Source organism: Arvicanthis niloticus, chromosome 3, assembly GCF_011762505.2.
Source record: "Arvicanthis niloticus isolate mArvNil1 chromosome 3, mArvNil1.pat.X, whole genome shotgun sequence".
Lineage (NCBI taxonomy): Eukaryota > Metazoa > Chordata > Mammalia > Rodentia > Muridae > Arvicanthis > Arvicanthis niloticus.
Genome location: NC_047660.1, coordinates 73,866,799 through 73,880,146, shown reverse-complemented (window position 1 = coordinate 73,880,146; position 13,348 = coordinate 73,866,799). Strand labels below are relative to the sequence as shown.

The 13,348-nt window shown below is 49.5% G+C and overlaps 2 protein-coding genes across 17 annotated transcripts in view; both read left to right on the top strand.

Moving 5' to 3' along the window:
* Positions 1 to 478, top strand: part of Camk2g (calcium/calmodulin dependent protein kinase II gamma) — a 56,444-nt gene extending 55,966 nt beyond the window's left edge. For 7 of the 16 annotated variants that reach the window (XM_034497810.2, XM_034497811.2, XM_034497819.2 and 4 more), the window contains one exon: positions 276 to 417. The gene's annotated coding sequence lies outside the window, so the exon portion shown is untranslated. Of the gene's footprint in view, positions 1 to 275 lie in introns of all 16 variants that reach the window. The other 9 variants (XM_034497813.2, XM_034497814.2, XM_034497817.2 and 6 more) reach the window with 2 other exon arrangements.
* Positions 479 to 2,594: 2,116 nt separating this feature from the next.
* Positions 2,595 to 13,345, top strand: Ndst2 (N-deacetylase and N-sulfotransferase 2). The gene is made up of 15 exons (XM_034498159.2): positions 2,595 to 2,955; positions 3,538 to 3,632; positions 6,654 to 7,968; positions 8,157 to 8,244; positions 8,541 to 8,695; positions 8,885 to 9,070; positions 9,476 to 9,604; positions 9,731 to 9,913; positions 10,001 to 10,097; positions 11,338 to 11,461; positions 11,596 to 11,770; positions 11,971 to 12,141; positions 12,224 to 12,333; positions 12,496 to 12,598; positions 12,699 to 13,345. Exons 3-15 carry the CDS (start codon positions 6,964 to 6,966, stop codon positions 12,822 to 12,824), a joined length of 2,652 nt encoding a protein of 883 aa, XP_034354050.1. The 5' UTR covers positions 2,595 to 2,955; positions 3,538 to 3,632; positions 6,654 to 6,963; the 3' UTR covers positions 12,825 to 13,345.
* The last annotated feature ends 3 nt before the right edge of the window (positions 13,346 to 13,348 follow it).

Here is a 13,348-nt window from a genome sequence, read left to right as displayed (position 1 = left end):
TTCCCCTTCTAAGCCTTAGTTTCTTTAGCTATCAAAAGACAGGGAGTATTGTTCCTACCTCCATTCCAGAATGGATTGTAAGGATTAAGATACTGTATGGAGAGCATTGAGTAGGCACTCAAATCTGAGACAGTGCTGTGTTTAAACATTAGCCTCTCCTGTTCCAGCCCATGCAAGGATTTAGCCAAGTGTGTAGTGTACCAAAATCCCATGAATTTGCCTGTGTTCTCAATGTCCTCCTCTGTTCTGTTGCCACCTCCTGTTCTGTTTGACAGGGGCATTAGGAGATTCCAGCTGGAGGTTGAACCTTCACAGCCAGTGACTCTGGAGGGCCTGAGTGACAGCGGCGGTCCTGTTCGTTTGAGGTTTAAAACAATTCAATTACAAAGCGGCAGCAGCCAATGCACGACCCTGCATGCAGCCCTCCCGCCCGCCCTTCGTGTCTGTCTCTGCTGTACCGAGGTGTTTTTTACATTTAAGAAAAAAAAAAAAAGAAAATAAGATTGTTTAAAAAAAAATGGAATTCGTACCATGATGCATTTTAAAACAACTGATAGCCCTTGGGCTTGCAAGAAGGCCGGAGTTTGTGTGATGCTCATCCAGGCATGAACAGTGGGCTCGCCCGCCAGCTTTGAAGAGGTGAGCTTGGCCTCAGGCCCCCATGGACTCAGGGGGACCAGGCAAGGACTCTTGACAGAGCTTTGGTCATGGACAGAACCATGGTGTGGTTGCAGCCCCAGAGGTGGCCTGATCACCCCAGTTCTAGGAGTGGACTTCTTCAGAACATGCATTGACACCTAGTATGAGAAAGAAGCAAACACCGTGGCTATTGGACCTACATGGGAGAGAATGCAGCGCTCCCAGCCTGCTGTCCCAGCCTGCTGTGGAGGCAGCTGTGAGGTGTGGCCTCAGGACTGAAGGCCTGGACTTTGCTGTACCGTTCCAGTTAGTATAGGCGGGAAGAGAATTGGTGCTGCAGAAGTGTGTCTGACACAAAGCCGATGAGAAACCTTGTGTTAGTCTGACATGCACTTACTCATCCATTTCTATAGGATGCACAATGCACGTGGGCCTGAGACTGAGGCCTGATTTCTGCAGGTGGGAAGTGGGAGGGATTGCTACTTTGTTTCCTGTTGGTTTTCCTAAACGTAACAAGGAGAAATCCAGACGTCTTTGGCCAGGGCTCCTTTTGCCATTTTTGGCAGTTCTGTTTGTGTGCTGATCTGGACCATCCTTGTCTTGTATTTTTATGCTGGTGGTCCCCATGCTGACCCTCACCTGGGCCTGGGCCCTCTGCCAAGTGCCCCAGTGGGATGGGAGGAGTGAGGCAGCGGGATAAGAGTTGGTGGTTGTTACTATGCATTCTGGCTGCCCTCTGGGCTGCCTCCCTTCTTCTTCCCATGCTGCATGTCCATCTCTTTCCCTGGGTTTGAGATAGAACTGACTGCTTGGGTGAGAAGTTTTCTCTTTAAAGAGACTCTTTACTGACCAACTGAAGTATAGACTTTTCTGCTGGACAATCTGCATGGGCATCACCCCCTCACCTGCATGTACCCAAAAAGGGGTCCAGAGCCAAGGCTCCTGCATTCATTGTCCCTCTCTGTGCTCAAGGAGTTCCATTCCAGGAAGAAAAGATCTGTACCTTAGGCAGATAACAGAGAAGATAATGGAGGAGCAATTGGTCATAGTCTTGGTTCCCTCCCACCAAACAACTGCACATTGTCTGCATTCTGGGGGGTGGAGGGAGGGTAGATTTCAGCTCCTTGGATGACCTTCAGGAGACACAGGAGCTGGGAAAAGAGACAGAACTACAGACTTTGGAACCAGCTGAGAAGAGAACAAACTCATGGGTGCTGGTGCTTGAATTTAGCCAGGCTCCTCAAGCACCTTGTGCATGCCTCAGACCCTGGACCCTAGTCCCTTCCTGCCCTGCAGCCTGCAGTGTCAGCCAACAGATACCTTCACCACAGGGTTTGGTTTTGCTGGCTTGAAGACAACAAATGGTCTTAGAGCTCATTGAGACCCATAGCTTCATATGGCTGCTCCAGCCCCACATCTTAGCGTTCTTACTCCACTTCTGGGGCTAATGTCAGCATCTATAGACTATTAATAGACTATTTAAAAAACGAACCACCTTTTAAACAGGAAATGGAAGGCATTTGATGCAGAACTTTTGCATGATGACATAGAAATAATTTAAAAAAAAATAGTGTTTGTTCTGAATGTTGGTAGTCCCTTCATAGCTTTGTTACAATGAAACCTTGAAGATATTTAATAAAATAACCTTTAAACAGTCCATTGTGTTATTGCTGTTGGAGGCTTGTAGCCATGGACTTGGAGTTTAGCAGCCTGCGTGACAAGGCTTCACAAGGAAATGAACATCTTTTCCCCATTCCCTTGGGGAGCAAGGAAGAAAACTTCTCAAACTCAGCCTGGGCTGCAGAATTGGGGGTGGCAGAGAGGAAGTAGCCTCTTAAGCAGTAGGCCGTGCCTTTGCCCCGCCCCAGCTGGGGGTGGCCCCGCCCTTGGTACGCGGGCTCCCTCCTCCTCCGCGGGGCTGAGTGGACAGGCCTGGGCCCTAGGCCCGCCCCGACGCTCCGCAGACTGTGCCACCCGGCGTGGAGAACGGGGTCCGCTCCTGTGGGCCGAACGCGAGGCCAGAGGCCTAAGAGGCTGCGTCTGGGCTGAGCACCTCGGAGGGCCATTGGCTTATTCCAGATCTCGGTCGCGCGGCGGCTACGCTCGGGGAGCGCGCGGGCCCGAGCGGGCACCAGGAGCCGCAGCGCGCCACCTCCCCCTGGTGGGAGCTGTACTTGGGCCCGACTGCTGCGGAGCGTTCGCTTGGAGATGGCGGAGCCGCCGCGACGCGGCCCGAGGCCCCGCGAGCAAGGAAGCTGGGCGGCCCCGGGACGCGGCGGGGCCCGGGGACAGCGGGGACGCCGCCCACTCCACCGGGTGAGCCATCCTTGAGAGCAGCCCCCGTCCACGGTCGCCCTCAGTTTTCCCCATCAGACTTCCCGCGAGTGTCGCCACCCGCAGGGTTGTCCTGAGCGGCCACCAATCCGGCCCTGTACGCCCCTACCCCGTGTCCCAGCCGCTGGCCTCCTCTCAGTTGCCTCATTCCAACACTCTGCCCAGGTCACATGGGGTTCTTTCAGCCGGTGCCTGTCTAGATGTCCACTCACGGCCGCACCCCTGCCCCTTCTCCTCCAGCTCCCCCACCTGTGGGCTCCCATTTCTTTGGCGAGCCCGTAGTTTCCGCAGGAGGATCTCACTATCCTCAAGGTCAGGTTCTTCCTCCCTCAGCATGGGCTCTGTTATCTGTTAGTTTATCCAGTGGTGGGACCACACCTCCAGCCCACCCTGACCCTGTGTTTGCTGCCTGCCCACTTTGGCTGACGACCCTTGGGTTTCTCCTTCCTCAGAAACTTTCCACTGCCACACACATGTTCTTCCTCCAACGTTAGTCATCCTACTGCTCCCCCACCAAAAGTTCTCACATGATTCCCCTCTCTAAATCTCACCGGCTTCCTCTAGATATGAAGCTAAAATGCAGTGGCTACAACACAAGAGTTTGACAGGCCTGACCTTTGAGTCCCAGTTCATCCGCTAACGGAGCTTTGTAATCTTGGGTAAGTGACTAAACTTCTCTGGGCCTGAGATTATGCGTGTGTAAAATGGAACTAATATTAGTTATGTGTTTTCACAACTCTTAGAGCTAGCATTAAATACAGGTGCGTCTTGATTTACTGATAAACCTTTTAAGATATCCTAAATTAAATTGCAGATGGTACATCTAACCTACTGACCCCAAGAGTTTATCAGTGCCCTCTGTTCTGGGACACCAGTTGCTTAACCTTCTGATTGTGTGGCTGAGTATGTACTTAGTGTCTCTCATTACAAGAAATGTATTGTTGAGGCTAGAAAGGTAGCTCAGTGGTTCAGAGCACTCGCTGCTCTTCCAAAGGTCCTGAGTTCAATTCCCAACACCCACATGGTAGCTTACAATCTGATACTGTCTTCTGGTGTGCAGATGTACATGCAGACAAAGTACCTATATACATAAAATACATAAGTAATAAACCTAAAAAAATAAAAGTATTGTGTCTATAAATCCACTACCTTAGGAAAGGATTAAAATTCTCTGGCCTGAGGTTGTAACTCCTGGTAGAGCATTTGCCTAGCATGTACAAGACCATGTATCCCATCACCAGCACTGAAAACCAAAACTATCTGAAGTATGCTTAATATTAAGTGTTTATTATTTGCACATTGATTTTTGGTGGTGGTAGTGGTTTGGTTTTTGGGTTTTGTTTTTTTGTTGTTGTTTGTTTGTTTGGTTGGTTGGTTGGTTTTTTTTTGGTTTTTCGAGACAGGGTTTCTCTGTGTAGCCCTGGCTGTCCTGGAACTCACTCTGTAGACCAGGCTGGCCTTGAATTCAGAAATCCACCTGCCTCTGCCTCCCAAGTGCTGGGATTAAAGGTGTGCGGCACCACTGCCCGGCTTTTTTTTTTTTTTTTTTTTTTTTTTTTTTTTTTTTTTTTTTTTAAGAAAGTGCTTCTCTGGGTAGCCCTGGCTGTCCTAGAACTAGCTCTGTAGACCAGGCTGGCCTCGAACTCAGAGATTGTCCTGCCTTTGCATCACTGCCCAGCTTCATTTGCACATAGTAATAAATCAAAGTCAGGTCTATCGGTATATACAAAGCTCTCCAAAGAAGGTCCAACAAACAGTGAGCACTCACTCAGTATTTGCTGTTATTAAACTGGTGATACATGTGAAGTATAGCCAGTTCTCCATGCATTCTCACTACTGTTTCCCTGTTAGAATTTAGCTGTTCTTGCCAGGCAGTAGTGGTGCATGCCTTTAATCCCGGAACTTAGGAGACAGAGAGGCAGGCACAGTTCGAGGCTAACCTGGTCTATATAGTAGCCAGAGTTACACAAAGAAACCCTGTCTATAAAAACAAACAAAAGAATTCAGTTCTTCCCATGATCTACGTACATCTCTTCCTCCTCTGTCTACTCTTGCCTCCCCCATCTCCCTCTCTCCGCCATTGCATTTAGAGCCTCACACGTCATAAGTGTGGGCTTTGCTCTAAACTGGGGCTCCATCCCCGTCACAGGTTTTTTTTTTATTTATTTTTATTTCATGTGTATTATGTTCTGCCTGTATGTATGTCTGTGTCAGATCCCCCTGGAATTGGAGTTACAGACAACTCTGATCTGTCATGTTGGTGCTGGGAATTGAACACAGGTCCTCTGGAAGAGAAGCCAGTGCTCTTAATCACTGGGTCATCTCTCCATCCCCATCAGTGTTTATTCTGTCTCCCAGCTCCCTTGTTTCAATTAGTTTTACCCAGGCCAGAGCTGAGGTCTATATAAATTACCATAAATCATCTCTCTGGATTCTGAAGGATGTTATCTCTGCCTAAGGCCACTGAGTGCAGTCCCTGGAGTGGGTGGTAGAGCGGTTTTGACAGCTACCAACCTTTCTGCGATTGGCTAAAATAAAAAGGGACTGTAAACTTGCAGCAGTCTTACTTGAGAAAAAGAAACTGTCAAGTTAGATGTCCTTAAAGCTCTTTTCTGGTCATCTGACCCTCAAGTCACTCTCTGTCCCTGGACCCCATCACCCATATTCTTCCAGTCTGTTGCCCAGCAGCTCCTGTGCTATTCTGGAATGAGGGTATAGTAACACCTCAGTTAACTTAGGAAGGAGAAGAAGAAGGGGAGGGGAAAGAATCTAGATTCAGCTTTCTGGCTTTCCTAAGTGGTAGTGATGACATGCCCTACCCTGAGTGTGTGTTTTCTCTTCTCTGCTGATTCTGCTGTGGGTGGAGACAGAAGGTATGGGGTAATTTTTTTTACAAGTAGTGGAAAGGAAAGCCTTCCAAGTTCTGGGCTCAGAAGCTAATAGTATGATTAGCTCTCCTCAGTTCCTCAAGTCCCCCACCACAGTGTGCATATGACTGCAAGTTCGTTAGTCCTGCTGGCTGTGGTGATGGGTGTGATCGATGCAGAAGATTAAGACTCAGGAGGTTTCTCCTATCTGATGTTTCGTTGGATCATGAGACTTCTAAGATGTGCCATCCACTTGTTATCAAGAGCTCACCAGAGTTCCTGCTCATTGGCAGACTTCTCGGACACAGGATGGGGATTTCTTTCCAAGTAGAGCTCTGTTCAGCCTCCTGGCTGTTTGGTCTCTGTGGATAGGCTCTTTCATAACTTGAGTTGCTGCCCTAGCGTGAACACAGGGGAATTTGAACATTCCTTAAGAAACAAGCTATGAAGCCAAGGTATGGGATCCAACGTGTATTCTTCTAATAAGCTTTACTCTTTTCTAAAGAACTAAGTGTCTGGGCTGGGGAGAGAACTTAGTAGGGATGGTGCCTGCTGTGTAAGCACAAAGATCTGGGTTTATACCCACAAAAACCCAGATGTGTGGTGGTACACATCCTCAGCACGGAGACGTGAGACCAGGGCTTTGCTAGCCAGCCATTCTAACTGGGACAGAGAGCTTCAGGTTCAGCGAAAGACTGTCTCAAAAATATGAGAGCAGTAAAGAAAGACACTGATATTGGCCTCTGGCTCTATCCGTATGTGCACGTGTGCGCTCGCGCGCTCAGTTGACCTGCCAATTTCTCTGCTTTACAGATTGTAAGGGCCAATCTTGTGGACTTCACTGACTTCTGATGTAAGAACCTCCACCAGGGCGGAGGGAACTCAAGTTTCAGCCTGAGGCATGGGCCAGGGGGCCATGGTGACCTGAGACCTGTGGATTCTGTCCAGTACACCCTGTTGCTCCTTCTGCCTTCCCTATCCTGTATTGAAAGTGTTTGTGTTCATCTCATCAGGGAACTGACCCTAAGAGAATTCCTTCCCCTGCCAAGATAGTTCCAGCCCACAGAACTCATCCTTCCCATCTCCTGAGGTGGTCCCTATCCCTCCCTCCCTTCTCCTCGCCATGCTCCAGCTGTGGAAGGTGGTACGCCCTGCTCGGCAACTGGAACTGCACCGCCTTATACTGCTGCTGATTGGCTTCAGTCTTGTCTCCATGGGATTCCTGGCTTACTATGTGTCCACCAGCCCCAAAGCCAAGGAACCCTTGCCTCTGCCCTTGGGAGACTGTAGTAGCAGTGGGGCAGCTGGCCCTGGCCCTGCAAGACCACCAGTCCCACCTCGACCCCCAAGACCTCCAGAAACAACTCGAACAGAACCTGTGGTCCTTGTGTTTGTGGAGAGTGCATACTCACAACTGGGGCAGGAGATTGTGGCCATCTTGGAGTCTAGTCGCTTTCGTTATAGCACTGAGCTAGCACCTGGCCGAGGGGATATGCCCACCCTGACTGATCATACCCATGGCCGCTATGTCTTAGTCATCTACGAGAACCTTCTAAAGTACGTCAACTTGGATGCCTGGAGTCGAGAACTGCTAGATCGGTACTGTGTGGAGTATGGCGTAGGCATCATTGGCTTTTTCCGAGCCCATGAGCACAGCCTACTGAGTGCCCAACTTAAGGGCTTTCCCCTTTTCCTACACTCAAACTTGGGGCTCCGGGACTACCAAGTGAATCCTTCTGCTCCTCTATTGCGTCTCACCCGCCCGAGCCGCTTGGAGCCAGGACCACTGCCTGGTGATGACTGGACCATCTTCCAGTCCAATCACAGCACCTATGAGCCCGTGCTTATTGCCAGCCATCGGCCAGCCGAGCTCCCTGTGCCAGGATCAGTTCTTCGGCGGGCCCGGCTCCCCACCGTGGTGCAGGACTTGGGGCTTCATGATGGCATACAGCGGGTGCTGTTTGGACATGGCCTGTCTTTTTGGCTTCACAAGCTTGTTTTTGTCGATGCTGTTGCGTACCTCACTGGGAAGCGCCTCTGCCTGGACCTCGACCGCTACATCTTAGTGGACATTGATGACATCTTTGTGGGCAAAGAAGGTACTCGAATGAAGGTGGCTGATGTTGAGGTTAGTTTTTCTTTTTCTCTTCTCTTTATTTTGCTAGAAAATTTACCACCTCTGGCTATCAGATTCCCCGCTTTGATTCTGAGATGGTCATTCTCTACTTTTTATAGTTGGAAACAAAGCTACTTACTATATATTTCTCAGTCAGTCTGTTTTCTCCTGAGTTGGCACTTCTCTACTGTTTCTTCCAGGCTCTGTTGACCACCCAGAACAAACTCAGGACCTTAGTCCCCAACTTCACCTTCAACCTGGGCTTCTCGGGCAAGTTCTATCATACTGGTGAGCGCATTCTCCTGTTCTTATCCATTGTAGTTTGATCTGTCTTAAGCATTGACCCTGGACACACAAGTTGGAGAAAGGGACAAAGTTTAGGGACATAGTTCAGTGATGAGCTGGTGATGGACCAGGATTGGCATATGTGGCTGAAGAACACTCAGGCAGTGGAGCAAACAGAAAACCTCGGGCCCTGGACAGGAGTCAGTAATGTCCAAAGGATGGAAAATGGTCAGAGCTGTTACAAAACGAAGGGCATAGGGGCTGGCCGGCTGTGACCAACAGTCAGTGTATGACCATAGGGACGGAAGAGGAGGATGCGGGGGACGACATGTTGCTGAAGCACCGCAGAGAGTTCTGGTGGTTCCCGCACATGTGGAGCCACATGCAGCCCCACCTGTTCCACAACCGCTCCGTACTCGCCGACCAGATGAGGCTCAACAAACAGTTTGCTTTGGTGAGACTCGTAGATCTCTTTCCCAGACTTCCTCCCAGAGATAATGTTTTCTTTTTAACACCCTTCCCCCACCATGGGTACCCTGTTCCTACCCTGCCCAGTGTGCTTTCTTCGGAGGCATCCCCACCCTCTTTACCCTCTGCTCCCCAAACCTCACCAGGTCCTGGTGAGAGTCTATGCCATTCCCAGGAGCATGGGATTCCTACGGATCTGGGCTATGCTGTGGCCCCCCACCACTCTGGCGTGTACCCCATCCACACACAGCTCTATGAGGCCTGGAAATCTGTATGGGGCATCCAGGTGACCAGCACCGAGGAGTATCCCCATCTGCGCCCTGCTCGCTACCGCCGTGGCTTCATTCACAATGGCATCATGGTGAGGGATTCCCACTACAAATGTGATAACACATACAGTAAAACATTTTTTAAAGGTGTGTGTGTGTGTGTGTGCATGTGCGTGCGTGCGTGTGCGCGCGCGCGCGCACACGCACTCTATCTGCATGTACACCTGCATGCTAGAAGAGGGCATCAGATCCCATTACAGATGGTTGTGAGCCACCATGTGGTTGTTGGGAATTGAACTCAGGACCCCTGGAAAAGCAGCCAGTGCTCTTAACTGCTGAGCCATCTCTCCAGCCCTGCATATAGTAAATTTTCTTCCTATAACTTCAAAGCAGGCCTCTCTCTGAATCCAGGGAATTCCAGTGCGCCCTGGTGTTGGTTCTTATCTGTTCTCCGTCTTACCATTCACATCTATCCCTGTATCTTCTTTTCCTCTCAGGTGCTTCCCCGGCAAACATGTGGCCTCTTCACTCACACGATCTTCTATAATGAGTATCCTGGAGGTTCTCGTGAGCTAGATCGGAGCATCCGAGGTGGAGAGCTCTTTCTGACAGTGCTGCTTAATCCGGTAAGGTGCCAAAAGGGAACCAGAACACTAGAAAGCCAAACTGTTGTCAAGCCAGTGCCTTTGTGCACCAAAGCTGGTTCTGGGGTAGGGGCTGTCTGAGTCTCACAGGCAGGCATCCTCCTGCAGATCAGTGTCTTTATGACCCATCTGTCAAACTATGGAAATGACCGGCTGGGCCTGTACACCTTTGAGAGCCTGGTGCGCTTCCTCCAGTGCTGGACACGACTGCGTCTGCAGACCCTTCCTCCTGTCCCTCTTGCACAAAAGTACTTTGAACTTTTTCCTCAGGAACGAAGCCCCCTATGGCAGGTAAGGACGGAGCTCAGGCTGACCTGATCTGATGGGGGTCAGGGTTTACAAGATTAGTTCTTATCAGATTCGTGGCCTAACCTTCAGAATCCCTGTGATGACAAGAGACACAAAGATATCTGGTCCAAGGAGAAAACCTGTGATCGACTCCCCAAGTTCCTCATTGTGGGACCACAGAAGACAGGTAAATTATTCACAGCCAATTTATCTTATGCTGCCTTCTAATCCTAACTTCTCACTAACCAAGTGTCTTGAGGAAAGGATTCGGTTTTTTTTTTTTTAATTATATTTATTTAGTGTGCTTGCATGCATGTGTATACACATGCTCAGGACAGCTTGAGGACATCAGTTATTTTCACTGTGTTTTGTTTTGTTTGGGTTTTGGTTTTCTTGGATTTTACTGTGTAGTTTTGGCTATCTTGGAACTCGCTCTGTAGACCAGGCTGTCTTCAAACTCACAGAGCCTCTGCCTCCCAAGTGCTGGGATTAAAGGTGTGCATTACAAAATATTTTTTTAATTTTGTGTTTTTTATTTTAGTTTTTGAGACAGGGTCTTGTCACCCAGGCCAACCTTAAATCCTCTGATCTCTTTGCTTCAATTTTCTTTTTTTTTTTGGTTTTTCAAGACAGGGTTTCTCTGTGTAGCCCTGGCTGTCCTGGAACTCACTCGGTAGACCAGGTAGACCAGGCTGGCCTCGAACTCAGAAATCCGCCTGCCTCTGCCTCCCAAGTGCTGGGATTAAAGGTGTGCGCCACCAACGCCCGGCTGCTTCAATTTTCTAAGTGTTGGAATTACATTTGTAAGCCACATTTGTATACCTGCCTCCATCTGCAGAGTTTAAAAAATAGATAAATAGGGGCTGGGATGTTTGCTGATCATGTACAAAGCCCTGAATTCCAGCCTCGTCATAAAGCCAATACAGTAGAGCGGGCAGGAGCAGAAGACCTCACTTGCTATACAGAGCCTTGGTTGTGTAGCAAGTGAGGCCAGCATAGGCTACATAAGATCCTGTCTCAAAAATCATTTCGATAACAAGACTTGGTTGTAAAAGCTTGTAATCCCAGCAGTTTGGGAGGCAGAGACAGGAGTATATCAGCTTCAGTGTTTACTTTGTTACAGAGTATTTAGGAAAGCTTGGGCAATTTAGTAAGACCTAATCTCAAAAAAAGAAAAGCAAAGAGGTCGGAGGCCACAGCTCTATGGGAGCATCTACCATGTTTAAAGGCCTAGTCTCCGTTCTGAGTGCTAGGGAGGGGAGGCTGATAAGGTGGGGCATGAAGCCGGTCTGACTCCATCCTGGGCCTCTCTCACGCTTTCTTTCTCTCGATTTGCTTTGGCTGAAGGGAGTATTTTCTTACTTCCTGCAAGCTCATGCTGTTTAGCTGGCTGTCTTCTGGAACAGTGGTCTTTCCCTTCCCTACAGGCACCACAGCTATTCACTTCTTCCTGAGCCTGCACCCAGCTGTGACAAGCAGCTTTCCTAGCCCCAGCACCTTTGAGGAAATTCAGTTCTTCAATGGCCCTAATTACCACAAGGGTATCGACTGGTGAGATGGGTTCCCTGCGTGTTCCTCAGAGCAGCACTGCCTTCTCCAAATGATATGATAAGCTGTCCCAGCCTCTGTCAGCTCACAAAAGTCTGGGCTCGCCACTGAGATCTCTTTTCTGTGCTACTCTCTAGGTATATGGACTTCTTCCCTGTTCCTTCCAATGCCAGCACTGACTTCCTGTTTGAAAAAAGCGCCACCTACTTTGACTCAGAGGTTGTACCACGGCGGGGGGCTGCCCTTCTGCCAAGAGCCAAGATTATCACTGTGCTCATCAACCCTGCTGACAGGGCCTACTCCTGGTACCAGGTTTGTTTCAAGCGACAGACACGTTAGGCCTTTAGGGAGAGGTGGAGAAGGTAGTTCCTGCCAGAGACACAGAAAGGAAAGAGTTGGGACTAAACTAGTCCCTTAAGGAGGGGTAGCAATGCTGTTGTCTCCAGACAAGAATATGGCCAGAATCATTGTCAAACCAGCAACCTTCTCCCTTTTTGTTCTCTGTCCTGCAGCACCAGCGAGCACATGGAGACCCCATTGCTCTGAACTACACCTTCTACCAAGTGATTTCAGCCTCCTCTCAGGCCCCTCTGCTGCTTCGCTCCTTGCAGAGCCGTTGTCTTGTTCCTGGATACTATTCTACCCATCTTCAACGCTGGCTGACTTACTACCCCTCTGGACAGGTAAAGTCTCGCAAAAGCCCTTATTCCCCTTCAGCCCAGTCTTCTTAAGGATAGAGAGGGAACCACATCTCTGTCCCTTCAGCTGCTGATTATGGATGGGCAGGAGCTTCGTGTCAACCCAGCAGCCTCAATGGAGATCATCCAGAAGTTCCTGGGTATCACCCCCTTTCTGAACTACACGAGGACCCTCAGGTAGGAGATCATAAGCTAAGGGAAAGAAGGTTTTATGGGGAAAAGGGAGGAGGCTCTGCTTGGAAGAGACATCTCTCCCTGTGGGCTAGGAGAGATAGGGTACACTTGTGGGGCTTGAATTTCCATTCCCCCTGACACCTAATGGCCTATCCCTTTGAGTAGGTTTGATGAAGATAAAGGATTTTGGTGCCAGGGGCTTGAAGGTGGTAAGACTCGCTGTCTAGGGAGAAGCAAAGGCCGGAGGTACCCAGACATGGACATGGAGGTAAGTGGAACCTGGGTTACAGCTGCCACTCCACCTCCAGGGTCTGACTTTGCTGAACTCTTTACTGTTTGTTTCTCCTCTCACTTTTTTCTCCCATCAGTCTCGCCTTTTCCTTACGGATTTTTTCCGGAACCATAATTTGGAGCTATCAAAGCTGCTGAGTCGGCTTGGACAGCCAGCCCCCTTGTGGCTTCGGGAAGAATTGCAGCATTCCAGTGTGGGCTAATGCCCGTCTTGCCATACCAGCAAAAAAGCTTGCTAACTTTACTGAGGGGCAAGTCTTAGAGCAGAACCCACAGGGGGATTAACGTGGCCTGGCCCCTTACCCCTCTACCTCAGTGGCCCCCAGTATTGGAATGGCTAAAAAGGGAGGGGCATCCATCGCTTTCCCATAGTTTTGGGGCCTGATAAAGGGGCTTCCCTTGGTACCCCCATGGTACTAGGTACTAGATAGATACCTTTGACCTATGAACCTGGGAGGTGAGGAAAAGAAGGTCCAGAGAAGGGGTGGAAGAAATGTATTCAGTGGTTTCCCTCCTCATCCCCAGCAGTTTATCTGTCAATGCCTATCCATGAGAGGGCCCTTTGCTATGGCCCCTTTAGTCAGGACTTTGGGATCTACCTGTGGCCTGGCCTCTCTAGTGTCATTCACATTGAATGGGGATGAGGTCAGACAGTTGCTCATAGAGCTATATATGAGCCCTAGATGTGGGCTAGAAATGTCCTTAATAAACATCCTTATTTTTCTGT